Genomic DNA, 15,887 nt, shown 5'->3' on the forward strand with positions numbered 1-15,887 from the left:
CCCTAACAGCCCATGTGCCCCTGTCACTAACAGTTCTGGTGCCCCAGTTACAGTCCTAATATTTATGTGATAAATTGCCCCCACACTCCTGTTCCTAACATTGCCTATGCTCTGTCACTAACAGTCCTGCTACCCTATTGCTATCAGACCCAGTGCCCTCTCACAGACAGCCCCAGAGTTCCTGTCACCAATATTCCCAGTATTAGATGGAATTGAATATTGTACAATCATCCCACCTCTGACATAATCATGGAAGGAAGGTGAATGGCTGAAGATAAATGGCCCTGGGACACCATCTTCAGGAAATTCTGGAGTGATTCTTGTGGCTAGAATTATTGACCTACGAAAACCATAACTGTCTACAATCATCATGTCTTGATGCCATTGTCTTAAGTTTTAACAGGGCTCCTTAATGCCACACACTGTCAAACAATGTTTTGATGACAAGGGAGATACTCTCATCTCAGCTCTGGAATTAACTCTCTTGGCCCACATTTGGAACAAAGCTGCGAAGAGCGCGGGATCAGCGTGGTCCTGGTCAAAGTCAGACTAGCTATTCATGAGTTTCCACTGATGGTAATATTTCTACGTTACTTCACTGGTGACTGAGAGCTGGGAAATTGCCTGATTCTATAACCTACGGACTCACATTTGTGGACTCTACACGCCGTGTTCTCAGTATTATTTTCATTTGCACGACATGTCTTCTTTTGGACATCGGTTGTTTGTCAGTCTTTGTTTACATATAGTGGTCTGTATGTCTTTATTTTCCTGTAAATGCCCGCAAGAAAGTGAACCTCAAGGTAGCATATGATGACATATATGTACTTTGATAAAAAATTTACCTTGCTTTTGACTTTTGAATGGATATATCCTGCTTTTCACCAACAACCTGAAAATGCCCCACTATAACGTGAACAACACAGGCAAAATGCTGGAGGAGGTCAGCGCAGGCAGCATCTATGGAAATGAGTAAACAGGCGACGTTTCGGGCCGAGGCTTTGGATTTCCAGCTTCTGCAGATTTTCTTGTCTTTGTGATTTCCTACGGTATCCTGTGTAATGCGGAGACTCGGAGTGTCAGTGAAGAGGTCACTGGGTGTGATAGCAAAGGGTACCAGGACTGTTAGCGACAGAGCACTAGCTATATTAATACAGGGGCTATTTGTTACGTTAAGTATTGGGTCTGGTTGCAGCTGGAGCACCAGGACTGTTAATGACAGGGGTTAGGGACGAGGGGACTTGCACTAAGCGACCGGGAAGTACCTGTGCCCATTGGTGGTAATGACACTGGCACTGAAGCCGGCGACGTTCCTGCGGCAGTCAGTCCGATGTGCATCCGTGTTGCCTGGAACTTCCTCAGCCCCCCAACCCCACCCGCCTCCCACCTCCCACCTCCCACCTCCCACCTCCCACCTCCTCAGGTGGAGCGGAGCCCGAGTGCGCACGCGTATCTTCTGGGACCACTCTCTTCACCTGTCCTCGGAGCGGTGCAGCCCGACCGCAGCCGCTGCACCCTCCCTCCTCCCAACCCAGCACACCGACAGGACCCGGGTATCCCGTGAGGCATGGGCAACTTCTCCAACACTTCAACCTGCTGCGACGGAGCTTCGGGCGGGAACATTCCGTGGGCTGTCACCTACGCGCTGATGGCAGTGGCCGGGAGCACGGCCAACTTGCTGGTCATTTACCTGGTATCCTCCGTCAGGAGGCTCCGCAGCACCAGCAACGCCTTCATCGTCAACGTGTGCGCCGCCGACCTGCTGCTCTGCGCGTTCTGGATGCCCCAGGAGGCTGCAGCTCTGGCGCAGCCGCCGCCCCCGGCCGCCGAGCGGACCATCGCCGGGTCGCTGCTCTGGCTCGGGCTGCTCGCCTCGCTCTTCTCGCACTCGCTCGTCGCCCTCAACCGCTGCGCGCTGATCACCAAACTGCCGGCGGCTTACCGAGACCTCTACCGGCGGAGGAACGCCGCGGCGATGATGGCAGGCTCCTGGCTGGCGGCTGCCTTGCTGCTGCTGCCCTGGCTGGCGGGGCGAGGTGACAACAGCCGCCGCCCGCTCGGGGCTTGCTCCCAGCTCCCGGTTGTCGGCCCCGCCCTCTCCCGCGGCTGCTCAGCTCCTGCCAGCCCCTATGCCGGTGCCGTTACCGCCGCCGCCATCCTGGCTCAGACCGCCGTCCTGCTGGGTGCTTACTCCCGAATACTGCGCCGGGTGCAGGTCAGCGCGAAGAGGGTCAGCGTCCTCAACTTCCAGATCATTAGCAACCTGCCCTACCCGTTCGCTAGGAAGGACAGGAGGTCCCGCTTCTCCGTCTCCTTCGTCCTGTGCGCCTTCCTGCTGAGCACCGAGCCGTTTCTGTGGGTGCTGCTCTTCGGGCTGTTTCAGCCGGTGTCCACCGCCCTCTCCAACCTCGCCTGGCTGCTCTTCACCCTGCTCTTCGTGCTGAGCCCCTACCTGTACACCCGCAAAAACGAGGAGTTCAAGAAGTCCCTGCGAACTCTCCTCGGCATCGAGCTCGTCAGAGAGCCGACGGGGGTCGAGCCGGCCATCCAGGCGGTATCGCGATGACCCTGTCACCTCAAGCCGGAGACAGGGGCGGCCCAAAGCCCGAGCCGTGCAGAAACTTCTCACTGGATCAACAGTGCCACGGATTCAAGCTCGCCGGAGTGTGAAAGACCGTGTTAATAATGTACTATGAAAAAAGTGGGGTACTTCCTCGACGGCGGTGACCCGCGTGGGGTCTGCCCGAGGTCAGGTCCAATTTGGTGTGCCACGACGTGTGTGTGTGTGTGTGTGTGTGTGTGTGTGTGTGTGTTGTGCGTCAGGTTTATGTTGGACAGCGCCTGACTTTTCTGACATTGTTCTGATTCCGTTTCAATCGCGGGGCCGGGGTGAGGTCGGCTCGATTGGCCCACTCCTCATCACCTTTGATTTGAGCGGCTCTAGCGGCAGGCAATGAAGAGTTACCACATTGGTTTCTGGTGTGGAATCACACGGCAGTCGTCCTCCCGGTGAGGCAACATTGTACCGTATTTTAAATACAGTTCGGTAGTTTCATGGTCATCTTTACTCGCATGTTCCAGATTTATTTATTTAATGTATTTTTAAACCTCAGCTGCCATGGTCGTTTAAAACTCATGCCAAAAGATCACTAATTCGGGTCTGGGCAGTTACCTACTGATCGAATTACTGAGCCACCCGTGCCTTAGTGTACTTTTAATTGTTAACCAACTTTCCCAGAGTAGATCCACGCAAAGCCCAGACATTTTAATAGCAGCGGGCCCTCTTTGAATTTGCCTTGACATTTAGACAGGTGTGGGGAAGATAACGGAACCACATCACTAGATAGCACACGCGATTAGTAATTCGTTTATTATCGTCACCACGTACAGAGATACAGTTGGCCTCCTCTACTGTCGAGATGAAGTCACACATTTTAATTCCACATCCCATTCTGATATGTGAATCCACGGCCTCCTCTACTGTAGAGATGAAGCCACACTCAGGTTGGAGGAACAACACCTTATATCCCGTCTGGGTAGCCTCCAACCTGATGGCAGTTTCTCTAACTTCCGTTAATGCCCCTCATCCCCTTATATAGATATAAAATTTCCTTTTTTTCCCCTCTCTCACTTTTTTCTCTCTCTGTCCCTCTCACTATAACTCCTTGCCCATCCTCTGGGCTCCCCTCTCCCTTTCTTTCTCCCAAGACTTCCCGTCCCATGATCCTCTCCCTTCTCCAGCCTTGTATCCCTTTTGCCAATCAACTTTACAGCTCTTGGCTCCACCCCTCCCCCTCCTGTCTTCTCCTATCATTTCAGATCTCCCCTTCCCCCTCCCACTTCCAAATCCCTTACTAGCTCTTCTTTCAATTCGTCCTGACGAAGGGTCTTGGCCCGAAATGTCGACTGTACCTCTTCCTATAGATGCTGCCTGGCCTGCTGCGTCCACCAGCATTTTTATGTGTGTTGCTCGGAGATACAGTGAAAGGTTTTTGCTTGCATGTCATTCGGATATATTATTCGGCAAGGAAGTGGATGGAGCTAATACATAAAACAAAACAGAATCCAGAATATAGTGTTAGAGAGAATGTGCGGTGCAGGCTGATAAAGAAAGTGCAAAGACCGTGACTAAGGAACTTGGGAAATCAAGAGATTATCTTTCAGTGTATGAGAGGTGCGATACGGTAAAATGGAAGCTGTCCTTTAGTAATTGCCTGCTAAGTTTGGAATGCATTTCAAAGCTAAATGTTATACTTGACGATCAGACAGTGTGAAATATTGCCTGAGAGCGTACCCAGTTTAAGGTGAAAAGTGTAAACTGAAAATGGTGGAAGCACTCCGCAGGTCAGGCAACATCTGTAGGAGGGGAAACAGGGTTAACATTTCAGTCAGCAGATCTTTGGCGGGGTCTCTGATACCTTCGCTATAACGTTAACTCCGTTTCTCTTTTCACAGGCGCTGACTGGCCTGCTGGCTGTTGCCACCATTTTGAAGTTTTATTTCAGATTTCCCGTACTTCCAGGTCTATTTCTTAAGGAAATAAATTTAAGCACCGTGAGGCGATTGTAAAAAGTCGGGCGCAAGTGGAACATCAAAATTTCCACGTCACTGCACCAGTTCGAGTGGGCACAGGATGGTAGGGGTATGATCCGGGTGCAGGTCGGTGGGAGTAGGTGTTTAACTAGTTCGGCATGGACTAAATGGGCCTGTTTCTCTGCTGTATTTTTCTATGAACCTATGACAGTTTTCGCTTTTATAGGAACGTCGTTTTTACTTTGTTTATGCAGCAAGCGAACAGATGCAGTTTCCCCCGAACCGCCCTTTGAAATTGGAACGCGATTTTTTTTACTGTTTGAACTCCCGAAAAATGATGCGGGATGAGCTTTCGTCCGGAACCACGGGGCCTTTCTAAAAGCGCCCCTGGGCTTTTAGCAACCCGGGCGCCGTGTGCTGTGAACGGGGAGGAGGCGGCTCACCAGCTGTTTCGTTCCAAGATTTCCCTGGAAAGCAGAATTTTACCGTTTTGTGGCAGCGGTTTAGAAAAGTGAAGTGCAGAGTGGCGGAACTGCTCAGGTGACGGGGAGAAGGGTAGTGCCGCGGGAGACAGGGCGAATTCTGAACCAGGACAGTTTGCAGCGGGCACATGCTCTCCAAGACCGGCCGCCGCATACCTTACTCAACTGGTGCCAACAATTCGAGTCCCTGACCAAGATTTGATAGTTACCAATTGGGAAATGGAGGCAATTATCTTTAGGATTTTGCTGACGTTAGCATTTTTACTTCTACTCGGTCTTGAGTGGTTCCTGTCCTGCCCGAGGTGAGATCGTGCCCCACTCCTGGCATACGGCATATTTAAAATTTACTTCACGAGTCATACAGCACAGAACCAGGCCTTTTGGCTCGCTTGGGAATGTTGGATCTCCCTCCACTCCATTCTAGTTATTGATAGTTTACTTCAGAATTTTTTTCACAATTATCATACATGAACTTATAACCCTCAATATTGTTTTTGTGTTTCCAACCCGCGTGGAGGTTTGTTCCTGGATTTCCGTTTTCTGACCTGCTGCTCCCTCCGTATATCCCGTTGCTTTCTGTGGGCTGGGGTCCTTGATCCCTCTGGACCTTTCTTATTTTGGAAACAATGGCCAGTTTTTTTTTCGGACGGGAAGGAAGTTTACAGGGGAAAGAGATGACTCGATATTTCTGGCAATGGCTAAGAGCAGGAGATTCAATACGATCCATCCGGCGGACAGACGGAGTAACTCGACCCGTGTACACTACTCCTATGATAACCCTGCCTGAAGAAAGCTAATGGCATGCTGGCCTTCATAACAAGGGGAATTGAGTATAAGAACAAAGAGGTCCTTCTGCAGCTGTACAGAACCCAGTTGAGACCACACATGGAGTACTGTGTACAGTTTTGGTCTCCAAATTTGAGGAAGGACATTCTTGCTATTGACGGAGTGCAGCGTAGGTTCACAAGGTTAATTCCTGGGATGGCGGGTCTGTCATATGTTGAAAGATTGGAGTGACTGGGCTTGTATACGCTGGAATTTAGAAGGCTGAGAGGGGATCTTATTGAAACATATAAGATTATTAAGGAATTGGACACGCTGGAAGCAGGAAGCATGTTCCCGCTGATAGGTGAGTCCAGAACCAGAGGCCACAGTTTGAGAATAAGGGGTAGGCCATTTAGAACGGAGTTGAGGAAAAACTTTTTCACCCAGAGAGTGATGGATATATGGAATGCTCTGCCCCAGAAGGCTGTGGAGGCCAAGTCTCTGGATGCTTTCAGGAAAGAGATGGATAGAGCTCTTAAAGATAGAGGAATCAAAGGTTATGGGGATAAGGCAGAAACTGAATACTGATTGTGGATGATCAGCCATGATCACAGTGAATGGCGATGCTGGCTCGAAGGGCCGAATGGCCTACTCCTGCACCTATTGTCTATTGTCTATTCTCCCCACGTTGACATCCCCTCCCATCCAGCTTCCACCACACTAGCGGAAATGTACCGTGGCCAATTAACCTAGCAACCGGCGTGTACTTCCGATGTATAGAAAACCGGAGCGTTCCGAGATGAGCAACGCGGGCACAGGAGGAACGTGGACAGCACCTGACATTAGCGGGGTCCAGCCCGGATGGCTGGAGATGGGAACGCCAATGCGACTGCGCCGTCCTCCCTTCTCGCTCCTTCGCCTCCTACTTGGCGCCTTCCTTCAACGCGGACTTTCCACATGAAGCTGACGCCAGACTCGGAAATAAAAATGCGTGCGTGGTTAAAAGATGTGTTATTTTAACATTGGCGATGAGTTGATAAGTGAGGGGAAGGAAATTAACAGTGAACAAAAGATTTTTATCTACTGTAACCATAACAATTTAACATATTATTTTGCAAACTGTATTTCTGCAGGTTCGGGGGTGGGGGGGGATCACGTCAAATGGTGGGAGAGAGGGGACAGTGAAAGGCTCTGGGGCAATGAGCCTAAGTTTTTTGTTTCATGCAAGGGATGTGTGCTTCGCAGCCGAGCCAGCCAGCATTTGATTGATTATCCCAATTAGTCCTTAAGAAGGCTGTGGAGAGCTGCCCTTATGAACTGCTGCAGTACTTGGGGAGTCCGGCTTCCCATCTTGCAGCCAGGGCGACAGTTCTGGGATTGCGATAGTAACAGTGTAAGAATGGTGATAAATTTCCCAGTCAGGATGCTGGGAGGCTTGGAGGGCAACCTCAAGGTGGCTGTGTTCCCGTGTCATGGGTTTGGAAGGTGATCTCTAAGTGTCCTGCAGATGCTTCAAACTGTGTCACCGCCGGTGTTGAGCTCGAGTGTCGTGGAAGCTGCAGTTACCCAGGGAAGAGGGCAGTGTTCCAACACGTTCCTGACTTGGGAGTCACCCACCGCAGGATCACTGGTCTCTGGTCTGCTCCTGTAACCATATTGTGTACGTGGCTACTCCAGTTTAGCTCCTGATCAGTGGTGAAGTCTGGTTAAGTGTCCCGCCTTAAGAGCTGGATCTGGGTTGCAAATCCCAAGCTCCATTCATTGAATCCCAACTCTGGATTACGATATCCAAGCACACAGTGCCAGATCCCATAAGACCATAAGATATAGGAACAGAAGTAGGCCATTCGGCCCATTGAGTCTGCTCTGCCATTCAATCATGGGCTGATTCAATTCTTCCAGTCATCCCCACTCCCCTGCTTTCACCCCATATGCTTTGATGCCCTGGCTAATCAAGAACCTATCTATCTCTGCCTTAACACACAATGACTTGGCCTTCACAGCCGCTCGTGGCAACAAATTCCACAGATTTAACACCCTCTGATTAAAGTAATTTCTTTACACCTCTATTCTATATGGGCGTCCTTCAATACTGAAGTTGTGGCCTCTTGTCCTAGACTCCCCTACCATCGAAAATAAATTTGCCATATCTAATCTGCTCAGACCTTTTAACATTTGGAATGTGTCTATGAGATTTTCCCTCATTGTTCTGCTCTCCAGGGAATACAGCCCAAGAGCTGCCAGATGTTCCTCATATGATAACCCTTTCATTCCTGGAATCATTCTCATGAACCTTCTCTGAACCCTCTCCAATATCAGTATATCCATTCTAAAATAAGGAGCACACAATACTCCGTGTGGTCTCGCGAGTGCCTTAGAGAGCCTCAACATCACATCCCTGCTCTTATATTCTATACCTCTAGAAATGAGTGCCAACATTGTGTTCACCTTCTTCACCATTGATTCAACCTGGAGGTTGACCTTTAGGGTATCTTGTACAAGGACTCCAAATTCCCTTTGCATCTCTGCATTTTGAATTCTCTCCCCATCTAAATAATAGTCTGCTCATTTATTTCTTCCACCAAAGTGCATGGACATACACTTTCCAACATTGTATTTCATTTGCCACTTCTTTGTCCATTTTCCTAAACTATCTAAGTCTCTCTGTAGGCTCTCTGTTTCCTCAACACTACCCACTCCTCCAGCTGTCTTTATATCATAGGCAAATTTGGCCACAAATCCATTAATCCCATAGTCCAGATCACTGACATACATCGTAAAAAGTAGCAGTCCCAACACCGACCCCTGTGGAGCTCCACTGGTAACTGGCAGCCAGCCAGAATAGGATCCCTTTATTCCCACTCTGTTTTCTGACGACCAGCTAGTTCTCCACCCATGCTAGTAACTCCCCTGTAATTCTATCGGCTCTTATCTTGCTAAGCAGCCTCTTGGGTGGCACCTCGTCAAAGGCCTTCTGAAAATCCTAGTACACCACATCCATTGCATCTCCTTTGTCTACCCTGCTTGTAATTTCCTCAAAAAATTGCAGTAGGTTAGTCTGGCAGGATTTTCCTTTCAGGAAACCATGCTGGCTTTGGCCCATCTTGTCGTGTGCCTCCAGGTATTCCGTAATCTCATCCCTAACAATCGATTCCAAAAACTTCCCAACCACTGATGTCAGGCTAACAGGTCTATAGTTTCCTTCTTAAATAGTGGAGTAACATTTGCAATTTTCTTGTCATCTGGTATAATGCCAGAATCTATCGATTCTTGAAAGATCATTGTTAATGCCTCTGCAATCTCTCCAGCTGCTTCCTTCAGAACCCAAGAGTGCATTCCATCAGGTCCAGGAGATTTATCCACCCTCAGACCATTAAGCTTCCTGAGCACCTCCTCAGTCGTAATTTTCACTGCACAAACTTCACTTCCATGACACTCTTGAATGTCCGGTATATTGCAGATGTCTTCCACTGTGAAGACTGATGCAAAATACGCATTCAGTTCCTCTGCCAGTTCTGCGTCTCTCATTACAATATCTTCAGTGTCATTTTCTATTGCTCCTATATCTACCATCAACTCTGTTTTACCCTTTATATACTTAAAAAAAGCTTTTAGTATTTTCTTTGATATTAGTCACCAGCTTCCTTTCATAATTCATCTTTTCCTTCCTAATGATCTTCTTAGTTTCCTTCTGCAAGTTTTTAAAAGCTTCCCAATCCTCTATTTTCCCACTAGCTTTGGCTTCCTTGTATGCCCTTTCTTTTGCTTTTACCTTGGCTTTGACTTCACTTGTCAGCCACAGTAGTGTCCTTCTAATATTAGAAAATTTCTTCTTATTTGAAATATATCTGTCTTGCATTTCCCTCATTTTTGGCAGAAACTCCAGCCATTGCTGCTCTGCTGTCCTTCCTGCTAGTGTCCCTTTCCAGTCAACTTTGGCCAGTTCCCCTCTCATGCCATTGTAATTTCCTTTATTCCACTGAAATACCGACTCCTTGGATCTTAGTTTCTCCTTCTCAAATTTCAAAGTGAACTCGATCGTATTGTGATCACTGTTCCCTAAAGATTCCTTAATCTTACACTCTCTTATCACCTCTGGATCATTGCACAACTCCCAATCCAGCACAGCCAATCCCCTGGTTGGCTCAACAACAAGCTGATCTAAAAAGCCATCCCTTAGACATGCTACAAATTCTCTTTCTTGAGGTCCAGTACTAGCCTGGTTTTTCCAATTTACTTTCATGTTAAAATCCCAAACGTTTATCATGACATTGCCCTTCTGATATGCCTTTTCTATCTCCTGCTGTAATTTGTAATCCACATCCCTGATGCTGTTTGGAGGTCTGTATATAATTGCCATTAGGGTTCTTTTACCCTTGCCATTTCTTAACTCAACCCATAGAGACTCTACACCTTCCAATCCTATGTCTTCCCTTTCTAATGATTTAATATTATTTCTTATACACAGGGCCAAACCACTCCCTCTACCTACTAACCTATCTTTCTGATACACCATATATCCTCAGACATTGAGCTCCCAATGGCAGTCATCCTTTAGCCAAGTTTCAGAGATGATCACAGCGTGGGACTAGGCAGAAAAATTGGTTCGGCACAGCCAAGAAGAGCCAAAAGGCCTGTTTCTGTGCTGTAATGTTCTATGGTTCTATGGTCATGCTTGCCAGTCTGTAGCTGAATTTCAAGATTATCCATTTTATTTCTTATGCTGTATGCATTCAAATATAACACTTTCAGTCCAGTATTTGTTGCTTTCTGTTTTAACTGCACCACATCACTATTGCCTTGTAATTCATCCCACTGACTGTGACTATGCCTCATCTCCTGCCTGTCCTTTCTATCATCTCTGTTGCACGTTATCTTTGATTTATTTCTGTTTTCCTCTTCCTCTGCCCTATCACTCCAGTTCCAATCCCCCTGCCAAATTAGTTTAAACCCTCCCTAACAGTTCTATTAAACCTGCCTGCTAGGATGTTGGACCCCTTTGCGATCCTAAGTACCTAGATCCAGATCACAGACTCCAGGGTTTAGTAAATCCTAGAGTGTTCAACCAAAATCAAATGCTGGAGATACTGAAAAACTAAAAACAAGCAGAGTAGAGATGAAAGGCTCCCAAACTGAAACATTTACTGTTTCTCTCCTCATTAATACTGCATGACCTGCTAAGTATTACCATCATTTTCGGTTTTCATTTCAGATTTCTTTTATTTGTGGTTTTCGGCTTTTTTGCGAACTCTAGGTGCCATTCCTGCAGTCCATTGGCCTGATGTTTGTGGTCCACATGGTCAACTCTCCATCCCCGTATCTCACTCACATACAATGGGCAGAGGAATTTCCTCCAGGTCACAAATACATGGCCAGAGGAAAATATCCAGAGAAAAACAAAAGAGGAGTCTTTGGAACACTGGGACTGGAACGATTGGTTATGAACTCAATCATGGTTCAAGGCAAAATTGGTGATAGTAGGATTAAGAAAAAAGAAACAAGAGATAGATCCAGATGAGATATAGTTTCAACAGGACAAAAATGTCTACAACAGGAATTCTGCAGATGCTGGAAATTCAAGCAACATATATCAAAGTTGCTGGTGAACGCAGCAGGCCAAGCAGCATCTATAGGAAGAGGCGCAGTCGACGTTTCAGGCCGAGACCCTTCGTCAGGACTAACTGAAGGAAGTTAGTCCTGATGAAGGGTCTCGGCCTGAAACGTCGACTGCGCCTCTTCCTATAGATGCTGCTTGGCCTGCTGCGTTCACCAGCAACTTTGATATATGTTACAAAAATGTCTGTTTGTTTATTTTTCTGTCTCTGTTTAAAATGATATATCTCTAACATCATTAATATCAGATGACCAGTGGCTATACATATTAGTTGTCTTTCTCTCTCCTGGCCTGATCTGCTGACATTTTTTTCTATTTCCAGTTATGAACACTCACATTGCTTTTGCTCCTCTGTTTTATTAACTACAGACTGCAGGTCATTGAAGTGATTTATTTTCCAGTTGGAATTAACTTCATCAAATACTGAATTCCACAGTTTCTCTGAAGGCCGAGAGAACTTTGTATAAACACAAACATAAGAGATTTTGCAGATACTGGAAATCCAAAGCACCACACACAAAATGGCAGAGGAACTCAGCAGGTCTGGCATCAGCTATGGAAGTTAATAAATAGTCTACATTTTGGGCAGAGACCTTTCATTGGGACTGTATACTGTAAATGCAGCAGCTGTTCAGAACAAACCTGGATTCATGAATTGACCTAACACTCCCTCCTTGCAGCTTTTGTATTGGCATCTCTTTAAATCCTGTGGATTCCCATCTCTGGATTTATTCCTCACTTTATACTTCCTCCTCCTGGGTGCAACCTGTTTGGCGTTTGGTGCATGGAACTGTAAAATGTTTAACTCACCATTGAGAACATCTACCATAAACGCTGCCTGGGCAGGGCGAAAAGCATATTCAGGGATGCATCTCACCCAAACCATGGACTTTTTATTCTCCTCCCAACCGGTATGCGCTACAGGAGCCTCCGCTCCTGCACCAACTGGCACAGGAAGAGCTTCTTCCCTGAGGCTGTGACACTGCTGAACCTCTCATCACAGCGCTAAGCAGTATTGCATCTGTATTGTACTGTCTCAGTACTTTTATATTTGTGTGCTGTAGCACTTTTTTATTTGCAGTTATTTTGTAAATAACACTTTTCTTTGCATTTCTGGTCAGATGCTAAATGCATTTCATTGGCTTTGTATCTGTACTCGGCACAATGACAATAAAGTTGAATCTAATCTAATCTAATCTAATTTTCTTTCAATTCCCTTTATAATAAGTACCATTATGGTATCTGTATAAATAGTAGAATCACAAGTTACCATAATCCTCTTCACGGTAGGGTTTAAACATGTACAGTGTTCATTTCTTTGCATTAATCTATAGATTATTTTGCTTGAATTAATTGGGAGTCAGAAAAGTTTACACAATTTTTGATGTAAGGGAGCAGTATGAGCAGTCTGACGTTAAGAAGGTCATGACTTGGAGGAGATGCAACTTGAGAGGTTTGCAAGTGGTTAAGAAACCTGAACTGAGACAAGATCTAGAGGGCTGGATCAATGAATGAAATTGTGAGACATAAAGTTCAGGTCATTGGGAATACGAGGTGGTGCGGTGGATGCAATGGGAAGGGCTCTTGCAGCTGTGGAGAAAATACAAAAGATTAATGGGAAGAATATCAGTTAAAAAGACAAGTAGCATTGATACCACCGATTGTGAATACAACAAAATAACAGCAAGATCACAATGCAATTTAATAGTAATCTAGTTATAAACTACAGATGGACATTTACGGAGAGTGAGCAGGTTATGAATCTTGATTTAAGTCATCCTCTCCTCAGTAGTATATTGAGGATGACAGCAGATTTCTTCAGCACCCATTATATATCAAAGGCATTCTTATACTGAAACTTGGCATATAGTGGTAAGTGGATATATTTAAATAAAATAAAGTCAGACGTAGCTCCATGCAGTTCCAGTGGCCCTAGCAGGTTATTGAAATACTCGAGGTGTAGTGTTAGTTGAAATGGAGAAATTTTGGTAGAAAATTTGCCCACAGCAAACTCTCAAGACACCAAGGGCAAAAGGAATTTGTGAGATAAATATTGTTCAAAATGCTGGGAGAACTCACCTGATTTATTTGAATAGTGAGATGAGCTCCTTTCAAACAGGAAATGTCACTTTGTGTGGTATGATTCTAAGCCTTGACTTGCCTAGCAGTGGGAGTCAACTCTGGTTAGCGGAGAAATAACTTGGTAGAATATGAACTATATTACATAAAATAATTTGTTTAAGTTAGTATCCAAGATCAATATTCAGCAATATAGGGTTTAATGTCTCTTCCAAAATACGGTCTTCTGATAACACCACAACTATGGGCTGGACATTTGGGTTCAGGTCTCTAGAGAGAAACTTAAATCTGCACATTTCTATCAGTCTACAAAATATCTCGTTCTTGCTTTAATAAACCAAGTCTGCTGAACGGATATGAGACTTGCTGTTTCCATTTTGTAATTAAGGATGTGCAAGAGGCCAGAACTGGGGAAATGCAAAGAATTTTAGGGGATTGTTCGGCTGGATATTATAGATAGGGAGGATAAGGTTATGGATATTATAGAGATAGGGAGGATAACGTTATGGATATTATAGAGATAGGGAGGATAACATTATGGATATTATAGAGAGAGGGAGGATAAGGTTATAGATATTATAGAGATAGGGAGGGTAACAATATGGATATTATAGAGATAGGGAGGATAACGTTATGGATATTATAGAGAGAGGGAGGATAAGGTTATGGATATTATAGAGATAGGGAGGGTAACATTATGGATATTATAGAGATAGGGAGGATGACGTTATGGATATTATAGAGAGAGGGAGGATAAAGTTATGGATATTATAGAGATAGGGAGGGTAACATTATGGATATTATAGAGATAGGGAGGATAACGTTATGGATATTATAGAGAGAGGGAGGATAAGGTTATGGATATTATAAAGATAGGGAGGATAACGTTATGGATGGGTTGAATACAAGCATAATAATTCCAAAATTATTCCATGCACTTTGTTAACAAGAATAAAGACGTAGACTATTTTCTAAATGGGGAGAAAATTCAAAAATCGGAGGTGCAAAGGGACTTGGGAGATCTTTGCAGGATTCCCTAAAGGCTAACTTGCAGGTTGAGTCAGTGATAAGGAAGGCAAATGTAATGTTAGCACTTATTTTGAGAGGACTAGAATATAAGAGCATGGATGTAATGCAGAGGTCTTATAAGGCATCGGTCAGATCACACGCCAAGTATCGTGAGGAGTTTCGAGCCCCTTAGAAGATGTGCTGGCATTGGAGAGGGCCCAGAGGAGGTTCATGAGAATGATTCTGGGAATGAAAGGGTTAATGTATGAGGAGCATTTGATGGCTCTGGGCCTGTAGTCGCCGGAGTTTAGAAAAATGAGGAGGATCTCACTGTAACCTATTGAATACTGAAAACCCTAGACAGACTGGAATTGGAAAGGATATTTCCTATAGTGGTGGAAATCTAGGAGCAGAAGGCACAGCCTCAGAATAGAGGGACATCCATTTAGAACAGAGAAGAGCAATAATTTATTTAGCCAGAAGCTGGTGAATCAGTGGAATTCATTGCCACAGATTGCTTTGGAGGCCAAGTCATTGGGTATGTTTAAAACAGAGGTTCTTGATTAATCAGGGTGTCAAAGGTTATAGGGAGAAGGCAAGAAAATGGGGTTGAGAGGGATAATGAATCAGCCATTCAATGGGCCAAAGGCTCTAATTCTGCTCCTATGCCTTGTGGTCTAACATCAACGGGTTAAACAAAATCAGTAAATGCAGGGGTGGTGAGTGAACTTAAACTGTTGTGAGCTACAGTGTGGTGAAAAGAATTCTAGATTTATGTTTATAAAGGGTAGAAGATGGCCAAGAACCTATCTGAATAAACATCTGGAGGCAACAAAAGCATAGATGAAAGACTAGACTTGAATTGCACAATTTCTCTTAATTCGGAGTATTTTGTACTTTTACAATGAATGAGATAGCCTTTTATCCTTTATTTTAGGAATTTAGACTGCAGCATTGAAAAGCCTTTACAGTGTCAATCATCTCCTCAGCTGTAGGAAGATGGGAGACAGCAGGAAACAAGACAATGAAGAAATGCGGAGTCAAGGGTGCCAAGAGGTGATGATCCAAACAACTTTGAATCTATTGCAACGGACGGAAAGCAATCAACCTTGCCAGATGGAACGATTACTGTGAGGTTCACTCCAGTAAGCAAAGCTGCAGGAAAACATCACCAATATTTAATTTAGCTAGGGGATGTTGTGCCACTGTCCAGGAACAACTGACACTTTCAGAGGCCATAGGTCACTTTCTCTAAAGTTAAAATGGTGTGAAGTATGGATTGCACTAATTGGTCTCCAGCCTGGAAATGTTTTGATTACTATGTATAAGAATTAAAAATATCACATCAATTTGTCATCTGCTTCCTTGAACAGATACTTATCCAGGTATTATTGGATTAAACTGTA

The 15,887-nt window shown here is 45.2% G+C and overlaps 1 protein-coding gene across 2 annotated transcripts; it reads left to right on the forward strand.

Annotated features, from left to right (window-relative positions):
* The first annotated feature begins 1,473 nt into the window (after window positions 1-1,473).
* gpr88 (G protein-coupled receptor 88) lies at window positions 1,474-15,488 on the forward strand. Of its 2 annotated transcripts, none has more exons than XM_063063930.1 (2): window positions 1,474-2,748; window positions 15,419-15,488. In XM_063063930.1, exon 1 carries the CDS (start codon window positions 1,568-1,570, stop codon window positions 2,564-2,566), a length of 999 nt encoding a protein of 332 aa, XP_062920000.1. In that variant the 5' UTR covers window positions 1,474-1,567; the 3' UTR covers window positions 2,567-2,748; window positions 15,419-15,488. The 2 variants fall into 2 exon arrangements, with proteins under 2 accessions (XP_062920000.1, XP_062919999.1); XM_063063929.1 differs by having other exon boundaries at window positions 1,474-3,009; window positions 15,419-15,460.
* The last annotated feature ends 399 nt before the right edge of the window (window positions 15,489-15,887 follow it).

This window comes from Mobula hypostoma, chromosome 12 (genome assembly GCF_963921235.1).
Source record: "Mobula hypostoma chromosome 12, sMobHyp1.1, whole genome shotgun sequence".
Lineage (NCBI taxonomy): Eukaryota > Metazoa > Chordata > Chondrichthyes > Myliobatiformes > Myliobatidae > Mobula > Mobula hypostoma.